Source organism: Sinocyclocheilus grahami, unplaced genomic scaffold (assembly GCF_001515645.1).
Source record: "Sinocyclocheilus grahami isolate Dianchi unplaced genomic scaffold, SAMN03320097.WGS_v1.1 scaffold5.1, whole genome shotgun sequence".
NCBI lineage: Eukaryota > Metazoa > Chordata > Actinopteri > Cypriniformes > Cyprinidae > Sinocyclocheilus > Sinocyclocheilus grahami.
This window is the reverse complement of record NW_015505184.1, coordinates 1289280-1307238: the sequence shown is the minus strand read 5'-3', so window position 1 is coordinate 1307238 and position 17959 is coordinate 1289280. Positions and strand designations below refer to the sequence as shown.

The 17959-nt window shown below is 34.0% G+C and overlaps 1 protein-coding gene across 4 annotated transcripts; it reads right to left on the bottom strand.

Annotated features, from left to right (window-relative positions):
• Positions 1 to 1081: 1081 nt before the first annotated feature.
• On the bottom strand, positions 1082 to 17822 carry ralyl (RALY RNA binding protein like). Of its 4 annotated transcripts, none has more exons than XM_016273552.1 (9): positions 17780 to 17822; positions 11642 to 11912; positions 4979 to 5051; positions 4823 to 4870; positions 3531 to 3703; positions 2912 to 3025; positions 1877 to 2022; positions 1721 to 1758; positions 1082 to 1250 (listed from the first exon to the last, which is right to left on the bottom strand). In XM_016273552.1, the coding sequence occupies exons 2-8, from the start codon at positions 11895 to 11897 to the stop codon at positions 1726 to 1728; spliced, it is 843 nt and encodes a 280-aa protein (XP_016129038.1). In that variant the 5' UTR covers positions 11898 to 11912; positions 17780 to 17822; the 3' UTR covers positions 1082 to 1250; positions 1721 to 1725. The 4 variants fall into 4 exon arrangements, with proteins under 4 accessions (XP_016129038.1, XP_016129056.1, XP_016129044.1 ...); XM_016273570.1 differs by having other exon boundaries at positions 1915 to 2022; XM_016273558.1 differs by having other exon boundaries at positions 3549 to 3703.
• Positions 17823 to 17959: the final 137 nt, after the last annotated feature.

The window sequence follows — 17959 nt, the reverse complement described above, 5'->3', positions numbered from 1 at the left end:
ACTGTGGAGCTTCTGTCATGAAAACAAATTCCTCGTATGTGTAAACATACCTGGCAATATAAAAAAATTATTATTTTTTTTTTTTTAACTCAACTCATTCTTATACATAAATGTGCATTCAATAAACATGATTTAAATCTGTATAATTATAATGTCCAAAAAAAATCAAATGCACATACAATTGAATTTTTTCATTTATCTGTAAACCTTTATGACAGTTGACACTGAAATTGATCACATTTGCTAGATAAAATACTGTAGAAATTAAAAGTCCCGCTTACTAATTCCTACTTCCGGCCGGGTACGTAGTCACTTCCTATAGATGGCTTTTGTTTCAGAAGTTTCGAATGAGCTCAGTTGAGTCCCAAAAGATACTGAATGTCTTTTAAAACTTTCAGTTGGCTTACATTAATGCACAGCTACAATCAACGTTAAATACCCACAAATCAAAAACGTGCTGCAATTGATGTCAAACCGATTTTATTTCACAAATGCGTCACACAATATTAAACACACAAAAATATTTTTACCACACTTTTCAGATAAGTTATTATAAACTACAATAAAAATAAAAAAGAAATAGAGATGTAAACATAGCTTATATTCCTAATAATGAGCGAGACATAAATCATCTTATTATAGTTTACTTACCTGTATACCTGTACATACAACTGTCTATTGTTATATACCTGTACATACAATTGTCGATTTGTATATTTTTATTCCTTAGTTACTTGTTCTATTTTTCTATTTTTTATTATCTGTGTTTTTGTTCTGTCACTGTCATTCTGTTACACTGTGGAGCTTCTGTCATGAAAACAAATTCCTCGTATGTGTAAACATACCTGGCAATATAAAAAAATTATTATTATTTTTTTTTTTAAACTCAACTCATTCTTATACATAAATGTGCATTCAATAAACATGATTTAAATCTGTATAATTATAATGTCCAAAAAAAATCAAATGCACATACAATTGAATTTTTTCATTTATCTGTAAACCTTTATGACAGTTGACACTGAAATTGATCACATTTGCTAGATAAAATACATTAATGATTATACATATTAAGCTACAGTTTTCATCCTTTCATTTTGTCTGACTATACATACTCATGTATGTGCATGTATGACCAGTTGAATGAATGAAAAATGCATATAAATAAATAAATAGACATGAAAGGGTGAACAATTCGATTTGGATATCTTCCAAAAATAGTAAACTTGATAGGTGTGCTGGTCCCAGTCCTACAGAAAGAAAGAAAAAGTGAAAATAAAATATTTCCCTATTTTTTTAAATATAGAAATACCACAGAATTTCTGTTTATGCTATATTATTACGTAATACATTCTTAAGTATTTTACAAGAAACTGTTGGTTATGCACTGAGTGAAGCAAAAGAGGACTTTCTGTTTGCTGGATACTGAAGGTCAAATTATGAGATATTTCAGAGAGAGCCCTGTAAACTAAAATGACTTTTAGTTTACAGGGCATTGCTTATGAATGTTGCTTATGAAGTCTGGCTAAAAATAATGAGTGCAAAAAATTGCACAATATGTTCTTCTTACATGGACAGCAGGGAGTCTCAAATCTCAGATAGTGACATCAGTACATCTCACAAAAGTCTTGAAAGACAAAGGCAATATACTTTTTTGATGATGTCAAATAAAAAGAGAGAAGAATGTTAAATATAATGGGACATTAATTGTGGTACAAACCTTGCTCAGTTGTCTACATCAGATATGTGGTTTTCTATCTGGGATTTAACACACACACACACACATACAATTATATCCAATACAAATGGGTCTTGCTGATATATCAAATAAAAACAAATGACATTTCATATTCAGATGAGTTCAATGACAGCTCACCAGTTCACTGTTAGCCCTGTCATTATATCCATCATCACCTTCATCAGTCCCTTCCCAAGACCCCGCTTCCTGATGTTCCTGATCCACATCCTCTTCTGTCTCACTATAGAGCGATTGATAGGCCTTCTCGTGTTTCCTGTGGGTGTCTACACAATATTGAGTTCACGGGATTAAAGTGCGGCCAAAAGCTACAGTGAATATTTAAAGAAAACGTACACTGACTGTAATTTTAATGGTAATAGACTGTAAACATGCTATAGTGAAAACATGTTAATTAGTTAATGGTAAATTCTCTTACTCTCTATGGTAAAAAACTGTTATAAATCTAACGGGCCATTTAGTGTCCTTTTCTAATTAAATACTGTTACATTTACAGTTTTTAGATGTGAAATATAGCAAGTCTTTTTATAATTTACAGATAAAAAAATTGACATTTTGACAATAGCCAGATTTACCTGTGAAATACTGCATATTTAATGTTTTTTTTATTTAAATAATTAAAAAACTTAGTTTTTTATTATGTTTCTTGGTTACATTAGGGTTTTGTTACACGTTATGTTGTTAAATGAATGTTTATTACATTATTTTAGTGTCATGTTTGTTACCATGGTGGTGTTTTGTATTTGCATGTAAGACACTGAGTTTTGATTCATCATGTGGCTTTCTCATGACCACCTGTGTTTTTTATGGCTGTCAGCATATCATAAATGTACAAAACACATTTTAGTACTTCAGGTGGTTGGTATAATAAATGGTACTATTTTTTACATTCTGGCAATCACAGCTGCAGTTTTTTCTTGTAAATTTCAGTGTTTTTTAACAGTGTAGGCTAGCAAACTTTCAAGCAAGTAAAACTAACACAGGTATGTGGATGTCTCTTCTCCTAGTCCAAGTTGTGTGTGTGTGTGAAGACACGAGTGGTGCTGTTTTCGATTTCCTGCACTGACATTGCAAGTGATGAAGACAAGTGTTTTTAATCTACCTCCTGCCAACATGGCCTCTACCCTGACAGCAATGTTCATTTCATCCTCTTACCTGCTTCGGCTAACTGCTTCTGTTCAATCTTCTCTAGCCTTCCCAGTAAGGAGTCGATCTTAATCTTTATCTGGGACAGTTCTTGTTTGATTGTCAGGAGCTGATCGGATTTCACTTGGATAAAAACAAACAAACAATGATGAGGATGAATATATATCACTGTGATTTTATCAGCTCATTGATGTAAAATATTATTTTTAGTTTTAAAATGGTTAAGGTTGGAAATAGGTTATGAACTGTATGGACATGTTATGTCAAAGTCCAGGTTATTAAAGGTGCCTGATTACACAAATAAAGGTTCCAAAAGGGGTTTTCACAGCGATGCCATAGAAGAACCAGTTTTAGTTCCCCAAAGAACCTTTCAGTGAACAGTTCATAAAAGAACCATTTTTTCTTAGTGTGTGTGAAGAACATTCTAATAATCTAAAGAACATTTTTCCACTGTAAAGAACCTTTTGTGGAATAAAAAGGTACTATGGATGGTAAAGGTTCTTTGTGGAACCAATGATGCCAATAAAGAACCTTTATTTTTAAGAGTGCAGAGTGTTCTAGGTGCTAAAAATATGATAATGGAAATTTAAATGATATGACACAAATTGACTTTGAATGATGGACAAACCCATAGAGCATAAGGAACCTGAAGACAGCGTTCTTAGATAAGAAGAGCAGGTGGACATCTTTGGCTGGAATGAGTTTTTTGCCCTGCGTGTTGAGAGTGCAATCAAATGGGAATGCTTGATAGGTATCATAGCCCGAGGGGAGGGTGCTAGTCTTCCATGAATGTCAAAAATTCTGAAAAGAAAAATAGAAAAATATTTGTAAAAATATTTTATATTATTATTATTAATAATCATTAAAAAAGTGTATCACAGTTTTATTTTATTAAACATATTAGGCACCACAATTTTCAATATTGATAAAAATAAGAAATGTTTCTTGAGCACCAAATCATCATATTAGAATGATTTCTGAAGGATCATGTGACACTAAAACTGATATAATAGCTTGCCACCACAGGAATAAATTACATTTTAAAATATATTACAATAGAAAGCAGTTATGTTAAATTGTAATAATATTTCAAAATATTACTGTATATTACTGCATTTTTGATCAAATAAATTCAGCCTTGTGAGCATAAGAAACTAAGATAACTATCCAAAAATCAAAAAATCAAATGCACATACAATTTAATACACATTAGGAATTCCTTGTTGATATTTTTATTTAAATGTCACTCAATTATTATTATTATTGTTGTTATTGTTATTAAACACTTTAAGCTAGATATAATATAAAGAGAATATCTTAGTCTACATGCAAAAGAACAAGATCACTTTTTAGTCCCTCTCCCCTGAGATAACACTTGATGAGCATAATTAGCTTTTACCTGCATATTTTGAAATAACCTCACTGAAGGAATTTTGCTTGTTAGCACACATATATTTTCCATGGAGATGTATAAAACTCAGCTCTGCCAAATGAGGAGTGAAAGCAAACACATGAAAATGTCAGAGGAAAGATGACCGGCGTGTCTGCGCTGCTCAGTTAACGACCCAGCAGCTTTCTGACATTCAGCTAATGTCTCACAGGAGAGGACTGCTCATCATTAGCCTGAGCAAAGGATCGAAGTCAAACCAATAAAATGACATTAATTATGCTTATTAGGGGAAGCTCTTCCTCTACTTTTTAGTTTTTATTTTTTTCTTCACCTTACCTCAGTTTTTCATAACAGAGAAAAGGTCATACAAGACAAGTTGGATCTTAACTAAAAATGTAATTAACAAAACCTTATTACAAAGCTCCTGCAAAAATAGATCTTACCAATTCAACTACTAAAACACCAATGTAACTGTATCAAAAGATTATCTATGAATTCATGCATTTGCATAAGTGAATGCATATACATACCTGGTATAGAAATCATCCCTGTAGAAATCATAATCAAATTCATAGCCACTTATAAATAAATAAATAAAAAAGATGAGAAAAATGTTATTTCAGTCTTTCCATATCTACCTAATCACAATGCAAAACATTTTCAAAAATTCAATTTAGGTGGTTCACCTGTATAAGGAGAAAGGTCGCTTGGATCCCACTTTTGGCCTGTAAGGACGTGGTTCTCCAGCCATGTTAATGTCTGTGGGAAGAGCAAAGGACATTGTACAAAAACAGTATACGCTATCCTTTTAATCATAGTCTCCTTCAAATGAATAACTAACAATGGCTGGTGAATATAATGGACTTAGAAAAGCCTCTGCGCCCTGAGAAAGTGCATAGGCATTATGCCACAGAATAAATGACTGATGGCTCTCATCTGTCTCATCAGAAAGAGAGATGCTATCAAAGCAACAGCCTCAACACACACACACACACACAGATGCACAATCACTCCTGAGTGCCTTTCAAGGTCACCCGGCACGTTATCCAGAAGGACGGGCCGCCTGAGTGCCTGACTAAATCACAATTCGGGGCTTTAAGACATTTACAAGCAATTTCAACCTTCACTTTGATGAAGCACAAAACAAAGCACTAAATCTGTGAAGAAAAGTAGTGCACTTTCAGAGTTTAGATTAGTCTTTGCCTGAATGAGCCAAATTCATTATGGAAGCATACAGACCTTTCAAATGGAGACAGTCATGCTCTGAATATATTTATGAGACTGAAGTTTCAAAACATTTGAATGAATATATTGGAAAATACACTCAAATTGAAAAGCAGGAGGGAAAACAGTTGATAGGGAAGATCAGGTTTGTTTCATCCTCTTTAATTAGCAGGTTCTAATTACAGCTAAGCTGCGATGAGAGTGGACGATTTGGAAACATTATCATTAGTTTGACGTTAACACAAAAGCTTTAAAAAAAAAAAAAAAAAAAGTTCTCTTCAAATTAATGTAATTATGTTGACTTAAAGTGTTTGAGGTTCAAAGGATATCTTCATGAGTTTGATGTCGGTGTCTAACAGAGAAACGTAAAGGGATAGTTGATTTGACAAAACATTTGACAAAAAAAAGATTTTTATTATATATTATATATTATTATATTATATTATATTTAATGCATCTTTTAGCAGACAATTTTATCCAAATATATTATATTATATAATATTATTTTAAATAAAATTTTAATTATTTTTTATTCATTTTATTTTATTCTTTTTTATTATATTTTTTTAAAAGATTTTATTACTTTTGACATAATACATTTATTTGAAATAGTCAAGCAAATTTCAGAAGATTTCAGATGCGATTTTAATATTCTGCCTGAGTATTTCTAGGTTCTCATATACTTTTGAGGTAAAGTAATCTGCATCAAAAGTTCATGAACTGAATGGGGTCAAGAATTGTTACCAATAGTTTGATTACAATGAACTGTTTTAGATGATGAACGATGACACAGTGTGTTAATCTGTACTGATTTACATTAATACATTTGGCATACACTTTTCTCCAGAGCCATTTACATTGCATTCAAGCTATTAAATTTTTTTTTAGTTCATACATTTCCTGGCAAATCAAACCCTTGATTCTAGTGCAATTCTCTACTGTTTGGGTTACAGGAACGATTGAGTCTCTTTGATGACATTAATGGGGAAGCAAGCAATTTAAGTTCTCGATAATGGTTTTGTGAGATGGTTTCTTGGGAGACAATACGATCCAAAACAGGCTGAATCATCCAATAATCAGCGGATAGTCCCACGACATGCCAGACATTTCACTCGATATGTGCCGACCATCTAAAATACCACCATATTTCAGACGTGGAGCCATATCAATACTTTAATCTGAGTTTACCAACGGGCCTCCTCTATTCAGTATGCTGTTCACTCAAAGGTCTGTCAGGCTTAGCGTAGAGAGAAGATTGGCATTTCTCTTAGTGATGACCTCTGCTTAATGTCAATGTGTCTGCCTGTCAGCTTAAAAGAGTTTTCTGAGTGATTCATTTGACGAGACATAACTGAAGTCTTATGCCTAAACTTGTGCCTGAATGCCAAACTCTAAATTAAATATCTGTTCTGATAAACATCAGTAAACAAAGTGACTCAAGATACCTGACTAAGCAAGAAAGAACTTCAAGGACTTTATTTGTTTTCAAAGAAAATCACTTTGCAGTCACATAATTCATATAGTTCTGTTTTACACTCTTAAAAATAAAGGTGCTTCACGATGCCATAGAAGAACCTTGTTGTCTAAATGGTTCCATAAAGAACCTTTAACATCTGAAGAACCTTTCTGTTTCACAAAAGGTTCTTTGTGGCGAAAGAAGGTTCTTCAGATTATAAAAAGGTAAGAAAAAGATGGTTCTTTAAAGAACCTTTGACTGAATGGTTCTTTGTGGAACCAAAAATGGTTCTTCTATGGCATCGCTTGAAGAACCTTTTGAAGCACCTTTATTTTTAAGAGTGTAGGTAGTAACCTATGAATATTATTCAGACACCTCTGGTATTTGTTGTATCTCTTTCACTAATGAGTGTTTTCCATACATGACCTACTTATCAAACATCTCCTTCACTTCCTTTATTCATTCCTTTGTGGCATGATGTAATTCGGTGACTGATGTGCGCAATTGTCTGGAACGGTTTGTACACTCGAGGACATCATATAATTTTCAGTGCCACTCATTATCCCTGGAGTCTTGTGTGTGCACAGTTACAAAACTTTGCAACCTTTATTTTTAAGAGTGTAGGTAGTAACCTATGAATATTATTCAGACACCTCTGGTATTTGTTGTATCTCTTTCACTAATGAGTGTTTTCCATACATGACCTACTTATCAAACATCTCCTTCACTTCCTTTATTCATTCCTTTGTGGCATGATGTAATTCGGTGACTGATGTGCGCAATTGTCTGGAACGGTTTGTACACTCGAGGACATCATATCCATTTTCAGTGCCACTCATTATCCCTGGAGTCTTGTGTGTGCACAGTTACAAAACTTTGCGTTGATCTGCCATCTTTGATTAGACACACACAAAACATGGATGCTCATCATGGACAGATGAAACCCGCAAGCGAATTTAACAGCTTTTGGGGTTTAGGAAATTGCGTTTCTGAAAATGTCTGATTAGTCATTTATTTTTTGACTACTTGGCCTGTTCAAAACTGCATTTCAAATCTTCTGGAGTAAGTCAAAGAATATGAAAAAGTTAAAGGAGTAAATTCTGTAGTCAAGGAGAGAGAAAAAATCATGCCCAGCCACTAAAGGTGATGTCCTGTACTTCAATGTGGAGAACACATACTGAACCCTCTGACAAAAATTAAAGGGAGGAGGTTATCATTTCAGACAGGTCACAACATTTTTTAACTAGTACAAGATTCTTATGTATTTTCCTCCTTGAAAGCTTTCAGCAAAGTTGACCAAAAGGTTTTGGAAAGAAAGAAAGAAAGAAAGAAAGAAAGAAAGAAAGAAAGAAAGAAAGAAAGAAAGAAAGAAAGAAAGAAAGAAAGAAAGAAAGAAAGAAAGAAAGAAAGAAAGAAAGAAAGAAAGAAAGAAAGAAAGACTTATAATCTTACAAATATATTTCATCAGGCAGCATTGAAATTAACTGAAAATGAAATATTTTTTATTGTAAATAATATTATTTTATGATATTAATTACTATTGCATATTATTATATTAAATAATGTAGTATTTTTATTATATTAGTATTTTAATATTGTTAAAATGTATACTATAACTATATTAGGTTGCACCAAATATTTTTTTCATCTTTTTTATTTTTACTTAAACATCATTTGAGATCAAGTAGAAATAACTCCTTAAGGAAACAGCTGCATATTTTCTCACTTTTTACAACATATAAGTACATTTGGTTACTTGTCATTTAGAAGATGCTTTCCATGGGAGTTCCCCTGCGCTTAATTACAAACAAATGTTTTAATTGCATTTATTAAATGTATTTATTCATAATTAACCAGATTTAACATATCAAAGAAAAACAGAACTATAACATTGTGTAATTACTAACATTTCCTAAAAATGTTCATTTTAATTTACAAAGCTGCAAAAGTATTATTATACATATTTATATTTGATCGATTCTGTTACAAATCATGTATTAAAAGCACTTATCAGAAATATGGTACTTGTTTGTCTGTAAAATACTTACATCTCTGATTCCGCTTCCTTTTATGCATTGTTCTTCTGTACATGTCCATTAGGTTGTGCATACAATATTTTGAGGAGAAAATGATTCCTTTCCCTTGAACTCACTTCACCGTAGTGACACTGTGAGAGACTGACTGAACAGAGTTCAGCATACAGGCATGCACCATTCCAGACCGTACCACCAACACATAACGGGGGTGTTGACAAATATGCAATAAAAATATGAAAAGAATCGAAACTATTATAATTTACTAATCAGGACCCAATAAATACTGTGGTTTTGCATCAATACAAACAAAATAAATACATAAATAAATAAAACATTATTTAAGACCATACCATATATACTGTATAAGAACATACATATCTTTTACAAACAGATACAGTATGGATAAATGTATGGCTAAATATATAGCAACAGTTGATGTAGTTTACACTCTTGTCTCAGATTGTCTCTGATCTTGGATCATATTGTACATCAAAAGAACAGCATCCCACAGCTGCTGTCATTCATTTGAAAATTCTTGGTAGTTATTGACATTATAAGCCCGGAGGCTTTTCATGCAGGAATATGCTTTTTCCTTTGAATTAATGACAGGCTCTGAAATTGAAGACATTGTGATGCCTTCATATCTGTCAGAGGGTTTCAGATATAGAAAAACTAATTATAGTGCCATGAATACACACGCACCCACTTTGACACTGATATTCTTATAAAAGCTTTTTTAGACAAGCTAAAGAAAACAATGATTGCAAAGTCTTATACTGAGGTCTGGGAGATTCTAAATTGTTAAAGAAATCTAAGGTCCTATTTCTGACTCATACTTATTTTGAAGCTTACATAAATCGTACGTTTGGCACAATATGGTTTATTCATAGGTGTTCTTCAAATAATCAGACAAATATCAGATGGTGCTTTTTATGAGATTTTAGTATTCTTCTGGAGTACTTTTTAGATTCTGCTATACTTTGGAGTAAAAGCAATCTGCATGAATTGAATGGGGTCAAGAGTTATGAATAAATCCTCCACAATAAGCGTTTGTTATGATTTGTCTTTGCCACTGCAGTGCCATGGATGTCTACGGTATATTTATATTGCCATCTAGTGGTTAACATTAGCCAATTTTCATTCAGTAAAAAGACATTAAGATCTTTTAAAAAAATACTGCAAAATTGCACACTGCGTCTCATTTAGTAATTTAAAATATAGTATTGCACAAAATTAAATTATCCATAATGAAACACACTTAATTAAAAGCAGACTTTCTTCTCTAATGCACTATTTGTGTACATAAATTTTTTCAGCTTAATGGTTCATGCCGGTTCACCTGTACTTCCTCTTGCCAACATAGGGGGGCAATAAAACACTGTAAATATGAGTCACAGACAAAATGAACTCACTTTCTACACCATGGAAAAATAGATAGATTCTTAAAACTAATGATTTCTATACTTTCCAGGTACAAATCAGCAGCATAGTCTTGCTAATTCAGCAGGAAGGGGCTGCTTGGTTTTCCAATGTAAATTCCAATTTAAAATGTAATTTTTCTTTGTTGTTGCTGTTGTTTTGTGAATAAAAATGATTACTTTTTTTAAACAGAATTATTTTTGCAACCACAGGTGCCAGTATACATACGTATGTATGTATGTGCGACATTAGGGGGGCAAGTTTTTAGTCATACAGACATATCTGTTGTCATACAGTCAACAGACATATCTGTTGATTTCTTAAACGCAATGGCCAATCAGAAACGTTTTGTCAGAATTCACTCACCGCTGAAAGCGCCACAGTTTTTAAGTGCAGTTATCTCATTGCAGACGCGATGTAAGAGATTCATTGTGCAGTTTAGAGAGCCTCGTTGATTATAACGGAACTTTGTAAGATCGCTATGAAGGAAGATGAGTTACGCTTTTTAGTGATAAAGGGAGCTTTAGGGTATAATCCATCAGAATGTACAGGTGCATCTCAATAAATTAGAATGTCGTGGAAAAGTTCATTTATTTCAGTAATTCAACTCAAATTGTGAAACTCGTGTATTAAATAAATTCAATGCACACAGATTGAAGTAGTTTGAGTCTTTGGTTCTTTTAATTGTGATGATTTTGGCTCACATTTAACAAAAACCCATCAATTCACTATATTACAATGAGGAGCAGTGATTTCTCATTTGACAAGCTGGAAAGTGTCCAAAGACATCTAAAACCAAGCAAAGCCATTTGAATTTTTCATCAAAATATTTTTGATTACCAACACTTTGCTTGTTACAAATGCTCAGCTCTGTATAAAATCAAGCAACTAATATTTTTCACAAGGAAAGATAAAGTCATCTGGGGGGAATGTAGCGGATAAAAAAGTAGCAGTAACCTTAAGGAAAATCAGTCCAGCACAAAAGACCCATTGGAGTTCAACTCAAACCACTGCTGCAACATTGACAGCAGGAGTTTAATTTTTAATAAAGGATGATGAATATTTACCAGGTAGCCATGGGAACGGCTATGACCTAAGATCAACTGTCTATGTAGATCTCACATCTTTCTGTCCTTTTCTCATTTTTCTCATTGAAATCACCTGTTTGAGTCCAGTCATTTACATAAATAAAAAGAGAAATAAATTTCACTTACCTAAGGTCTGTCCAGCCAGTATCCTGCTGTTCTCACCAGCCACAGCCGATCGAGCGTTCCTCTCGCAGACATACTGGACGAAAGCAAAGCCCTTGTGCACAGAGCAGCCGGTGATCTTCCCATACTTGGCAAAAATGAGCTCAATGTCAGTTTTCTTGACCACAGCAGTGTTGAGGTTACCAATGAACACTCTGGAATTCAGTGAGCGAGGATCTGTCTTGTTTGTTATATTGCTGGTTTGAGTTTTCCCAGTCATCCTTCTCAGGATGTCCTAAGACACACATAAAACAAATATTAACGGAAAATGTTTGAAACCTTAACATTTTTTTTCCATACAACACAAAGAACTAGAACTATTTTTAAAATGTAATTAAAGCAACTGTATCTCTGTCCTGACAACAAGTTTAGCGTGGTAATATTCATGTTAATGTTAATGTGTTTGGTCTTGGCGGAACAGATCTGCTACACTGCTGCTGTAGCGGCAGAGCAAGTACCAAGACTTTCTACTTCCAATACATCCACAGACATGCTGCTGTGAGCATAGGAAATACTGCTGCTGCACATATAGCACATATTAAATAACCCCCATGTATAACATGCATGAAATCACCCCATAGCAGATCTATAAGGTGGAGCTGGGGAAGGTGGAGGTTTCTGAAGCATGTTGCAACTGCTACAGCAAGCACTAGTCGAGTATTTGAATGTTGAACAGCAAGCTCATTGGCATAAAAAGGGAGCTGACTTAGTTATACAATGGAGTTTCAGCAGACTCATTCATGATGTACCTGTTCATTTCCTAACCCATCTCCATGGCAACAGACATAAAAGTTTATGATCAAGAAAGAAAGTTATTTTCAGATACTGTACCTACTCCACCCATTCACACCCTCCTCCCAAAACAAACTATTGCTAATATCTGCAGCTGCTATAAATGGAGCAAAAATAAAATAGTTTTTTTTTGTGCTATTTATGTTAGGTGATCCCGTGATCCTGTCAGAATATTTTTTAAACACTCTTTTCATGTATGCAGAACCTATACATCTGGCTGATGTGGCAACACTAGGGTTGACACCAGAGAAGACACCAGTCGGAATGAGCTGTGAGGAGCACTAGAGTGTGAGAAAGCTGAGACGTGTGAAGTTCACACTCAAAAAAAGCTTCTGATATAAGGCTTCTCTTGTCTCTTGTCACTGCAAGTGATGACAAAGTGTTTCTTCAGAAATCTCTTGTCTGTATTAATTGTAAATATAATCAATAGAGCAAAATCATTGTTATCAAGGGTTTAGCTAACATACGCTTTATGACAAACACATCTGAACAAGCTAATCAAGGTGTTCAGGGTTGCTTGAAAATTACGGGCAGGTGTACTGGAGCAGGGTTGGAACTGAGTCTGCAATGATTGCTTTGGAGAGATCTGGAGAGCCCTGTTCTATAAGATCTACAAATCTTCTCAAAATAAAACACACCTTTATCATGGTGAGACTGTTTCAAAAGTGAAACATCCACATTTTGAATTTTGTGGCATTTAGTCCAAGTCCGTTAGCTTCATACACGAGAGTAGGGGTCAGTAAGATTTTTTATTGTTTTTGAAAGAAGCCTCCAATGATTTCCAAGGCTGAATTTATTTGAATAAAATTACAATAAAACAGTAATATTGTGAAATATAAATACAATTAAAAATAACTGTATACATTAATATTTTAATATATTTAAAATATATAATTTATTCCATTGTGGGCAAAGCTGAATTACTCTAGTCTTCAGTGTCACATGACCCTTCAGAAATTATTCTAGTACGTATGTTGATTTTGTGCTCAAGAAACATTTCTCATTATTATCAATGCTGAAAGCAATTTTGATGCTTAATATCTTTGTGGAAACTGTGATAGATTTTTAAGTATACTTTGATTAACAGAAAGTTCAAAGGAAGGAACATTTATTTAAAATACAACCCTGTAACATTACAAATTCATTTTACTTTTAATCAATTAAATGCATCCTTGCTGAATACAATTATTTATCTTTAAAAATGTATTTTTAAAAAATCCTATTGACCCCAAATGTTTGAACAGTAGTGTATATGCTAAAAGTTAACAAAATAAACCCTTAGCAGGTATGTGCATTTAAAATGTACAGTCTTTCACTGCCAGGAAAACAAAACAAAAATATGCATGACTCATCCTGCACTCTCCAGCTTTTTGTCCAATCAAATGTTCTTTAGAATGAAGATGCCCCTCCCCTCAATACTAACTTCTGACTACCAGTAAACCAAGTTCATGACTAAACTAAAGTCTTTAAGCTATTAGAAAAGAACTATTTGGGATTAAGAAATGTGCTTCATTTTTTTATAGAGAAGGAACAATGCAACTTTCTCAGATTCCTTTATATCAAATCTACCATTCAATACACTAGAAACAAAAGAACTATTTCATCTGTGAGACAGTGAGTCAACCGCTCTGACTGATCCTCAGCAACACCAGCATCCTGCTCTCATCATTCCTACCGAATCACTGATGCATGAACACCTTTTGATTCCCTGTGTTAACAATAACCTCACCTCATTCTCTCAGGTTGTCAGGCATGGCAAAGCTCTGGCATTATGACTGGACACGACATTTCTATTCCCTTTCAAACTCCATCACTTCACCAGCTTTACTGAGCCCTCGCACAGTCTGTTATTCTATCACATTCCACATTCAAACACTCTTTACAGTACTTCACACTTCTCCTAGGTTTATTGGTTAAGGGTGAATGTGTGTGACCATCAAAACCAAATATATGTGGCATCAAGCCATCTCCATTCTCTATTAAAAACATCTCATGCATTTTAAGCTAAATTTAGTTAAAAATTACTGTTCATCTTGTGTCTGATTGTTTTGTTGTGCATTGCAACAGACTTTTTTACAAGCAGGTAAGATTATAAAATTACCAACTCAAATCATTTTTTTTATGTCCACATACAGTATTTATTTATTTAGCCTTGTAATAAACAGGATACTATTGTTGCATTTATCTAACGCAGCTTTTGATTCTAAATTTGTGTTTGTATGGCTGTATAACTCTGTACAGTAGCTGTTCCTGATGCTGTGCATGTCCAGATGAGTTTCTGCATGAAAACTCTCAAACACTTCACACAGAATACATAAAAAAACAATGTGAGAAATCATCACAAGAGCTTCTACCAATCCAGTATACAGCAAACCTCACCTTCATTAAGCATTCACATCTACATTCATGAGATACTGAAGGATCATTTGATTTTTATATTGTTCTTATAGAAATCGCAAAAGCTTCAGAAGGCATAATGTTCTTTTGTTAACTATTTAGTGCCATGGCATTCTTTTAAAACCTTCCTTCTGGCATTAAGCAGACATTTAAGTTACTCCCTCTGCTGGGTGATCCCAAATAGAGAGTAAAATCAACCAGGCATGTGTGAGTGGGTCACTAGAGCAGTGACTAATTAGCTGGTAACACAATGAACTGCAGCTAACATGTGCATGTCAATACGGGGTCAATTCAAGGTTGAAATCCATTCACTTTTACATGAACAGGGCACTGAAATAGTCTCAAAACATCTCCCTGAGGTCATATTTGTGTCAACACAGATAACAACAGTCTGCTGACATCACTAATAACTCTGAAAACAAGACAAATAATGAAAAACATATTTATTTAGTTATTTCCCTGTGGGTTTTTTTATTGTAAATGAAACGTACCTAAAAATATCCAAAAACAAACTCACATATAACATTAAAGGGGTAATTCACTGCTCGCAAGATGACTCTATTAATTTTCGTGTTGTGATGAAAATATTTTACCTAATTTGTGTAATTTGGTTGAAACTGCTTGTAAATGTCTCATTATGGTACATCATCACTAAATCTTGGATTCAATCATTATCAACTTGTTTTCTTTCAATTAGCACAGGTTTTGAATTTAGTTTATGTACCTTAGGTTTAAGTTCACTGAAAAAAAGAATGTGTATGAGCTGATTTCATTGTGACCTACGATCAATCAGTTCCAAAAAGGAAAACAAAACTTGTGCTAATTGAAAGAAAAATGGGTGAAAGACTTCAGCATCCATAATGCACCTGGCTTGATCAGATTATTTGTCAGCAGGGATACAAAAATGTGGAAGTATGCTCTGTAGTTTTCACAAATGCCCAGGAGCTGTCAAAAGTTCACCAGATGATGTATTTTACATCACTCAGCTTTTGCTGATTAATAAATGGTGCAGGTAACACAGAAAAATAATGCACATTGTTAATTTACTTATACTGCCATAACAATACAAAGCTGATTGAAAATCAGTGAACTCTCCCTTCAACAAAATATTTTGAACAGGCGAGAAACTTCTACAAATACTAAATGAAAAGATTTGTGGAAGATTTAATCACTGTTGAATAGGTTGTAGCCTGCTGGGTACAATTACTGCAGCGCCAAAGTCAATGAGGTCTGAGGATGATGGTATATTCTGAGTAGGAGCAGACTCCATCTCTTCATTCTCTATCTACAATGAATTTCCAAACAAACCAGAGGAATTAAATCGCAATTGAGCATTGTTAATAGAGAGATAGACTGATTTTGATCTATCCGCTATCTCTAAAGAAGCATACGGCATGATACTTACAGCTTATTCCTGCTATTAAAACTGATAAATTAATAAACATACTCTATCTGTATTCAGGTTTGTAGAGCGAAGCTCTGATGAAGACTCAGGAATTCTGTCCAGGTATGGTATGGTAGATACTCCCATCCCTTCTAGAATTCCCAATGAGAGATAAGCCTTACTTGGGGAAAGGATATTTCACGGCTGGCTTCCCCCACCTGTCCCTTGACTGACACATTCTGAATAGTAAATCATTCTTTTCAGAATAACATACACCTTCTGCACTATCATTCTCGGCTCTAAAAGAACAATATTGATTAAAGAAAATGGGTTTGCAGGAAGACTGTGAGCATCTTATCTAGTTGAGGACATGACTGATTATTATGTTTTTGCCCCTGCTGTGCTTGCACAAAAGGAATATCGCTGGCTGAATAAAATGAAAGGCAACTCTGTGAAAATCATGTGATTTTCTTCAAACTTTGCAGGAAGTTTAGGGTTTTAATTCTCAAGAGTACCCTCTCATAGACCAATCATTTTAATAAGGTCAAGACCAGTCATAGCAAGGCTATGTATACAGTGGGTACGGAAAGTATTCAGACCCCCTTCAATTTTTCACTCTTTGTTATATTGCAGCCATTTGCTAAAATCATTTAAGTTCATTTTTTTTTCTCATTAATGTTCACACAGCACCCCATATTGACAGAAAAACACAGAATTTTTGAAATTTTTGCAGATTTATTAAAAAAGAAAAACTGAAATATCACATGGTCCTAAGTATTCAGACCCTTTGCTCAGTATTTAGTAGAAGCACCCTTTTGATCTAATACAGCCATGAGTCTTTTTGGGAAAGATGCAACAAGTTTTTCACACCTGGATTTGGGGATCCTCTGCCATTCCTCCTTGCAGATCCTCTCCAGTTCTGTCGTACCCACTGTAGATGCCGTGAATGAGACCAACCAACTGTGAAATGCAACAGATTTAAATAATTGAAGTGACAAACGCAGACATTATTACACATTGCAGATTCAAAAAGTTTTTCATTTCACATTAGGTTCTTCAAATTAGGTGTATTGGGTTTTGAGTCTTTTAAGTCACAAGAACATACAGTAGCCTATAGATGTTTTTAAAGAACAACAGAGAAAAGATAAAGATAAAAAGATTTTAGCTCCTATAGTAACCTTTTTATTCCAATTAGAACTATCTTACAAAATAAAATAAATCAAGAAAGAGGCTGTACTGCAAACTTCGGAACAAACTCAAGATTCATTAATCATGCATGCATTAAAAAAAATTGCCTACAGGCCTTGCTCATAAAATAAATAGACTAATTAGGCTATAGTTTAAAATCAACGTCAACGTGATATTTTTAGCCATCAAACGTAATAAAAAGAATCTAGCACCTCTTTGAAAAATAGTCCTATAAAATCTAAAATGACCTCAGGGAATACATAAGGACAAGCATCTCAACATTTAATAACGTAACCTCAAAAATCGCGAAAGACAGCAGCTGAAACACTGAAGCTACTCACCAATCACAGAGACCGAGCATCAGATGAGATGGAGAGCGAGTGCAGAGCTGCGCTTCTGGATCGCTCAGAGCTCAGCTTCACTGGATCATGTGACAGCGGCTGCTGCCCGCTTCATCATCCATCCACCTGTCCATACTGCATCCATTCATCCACAGCTCACTTACAACTACATTTGCTTTA

Coding starts and splice junctions, on each gene's coding strand:
- ralyl (XM_016273552.1), bottom strand. CDS start 11,897: ATGACTGGGAAAACTCAAACCAGCAATATAACAAACAAGACAGATCCT. Junction 4,871..4,978: donor CGACCTTTCTCCTTATACAG/GTGAACCACCTA, acceptor TTTATTTATAAG/TGGCTATGAATTTGATTATG. Junction 3,026..3,530: donor AGGTTCCTTATGCTCTATGG/GTTTGTCCATCA, acceptor TTTTTATCCAAG/TGAAATCCGATCAGCTCCTG.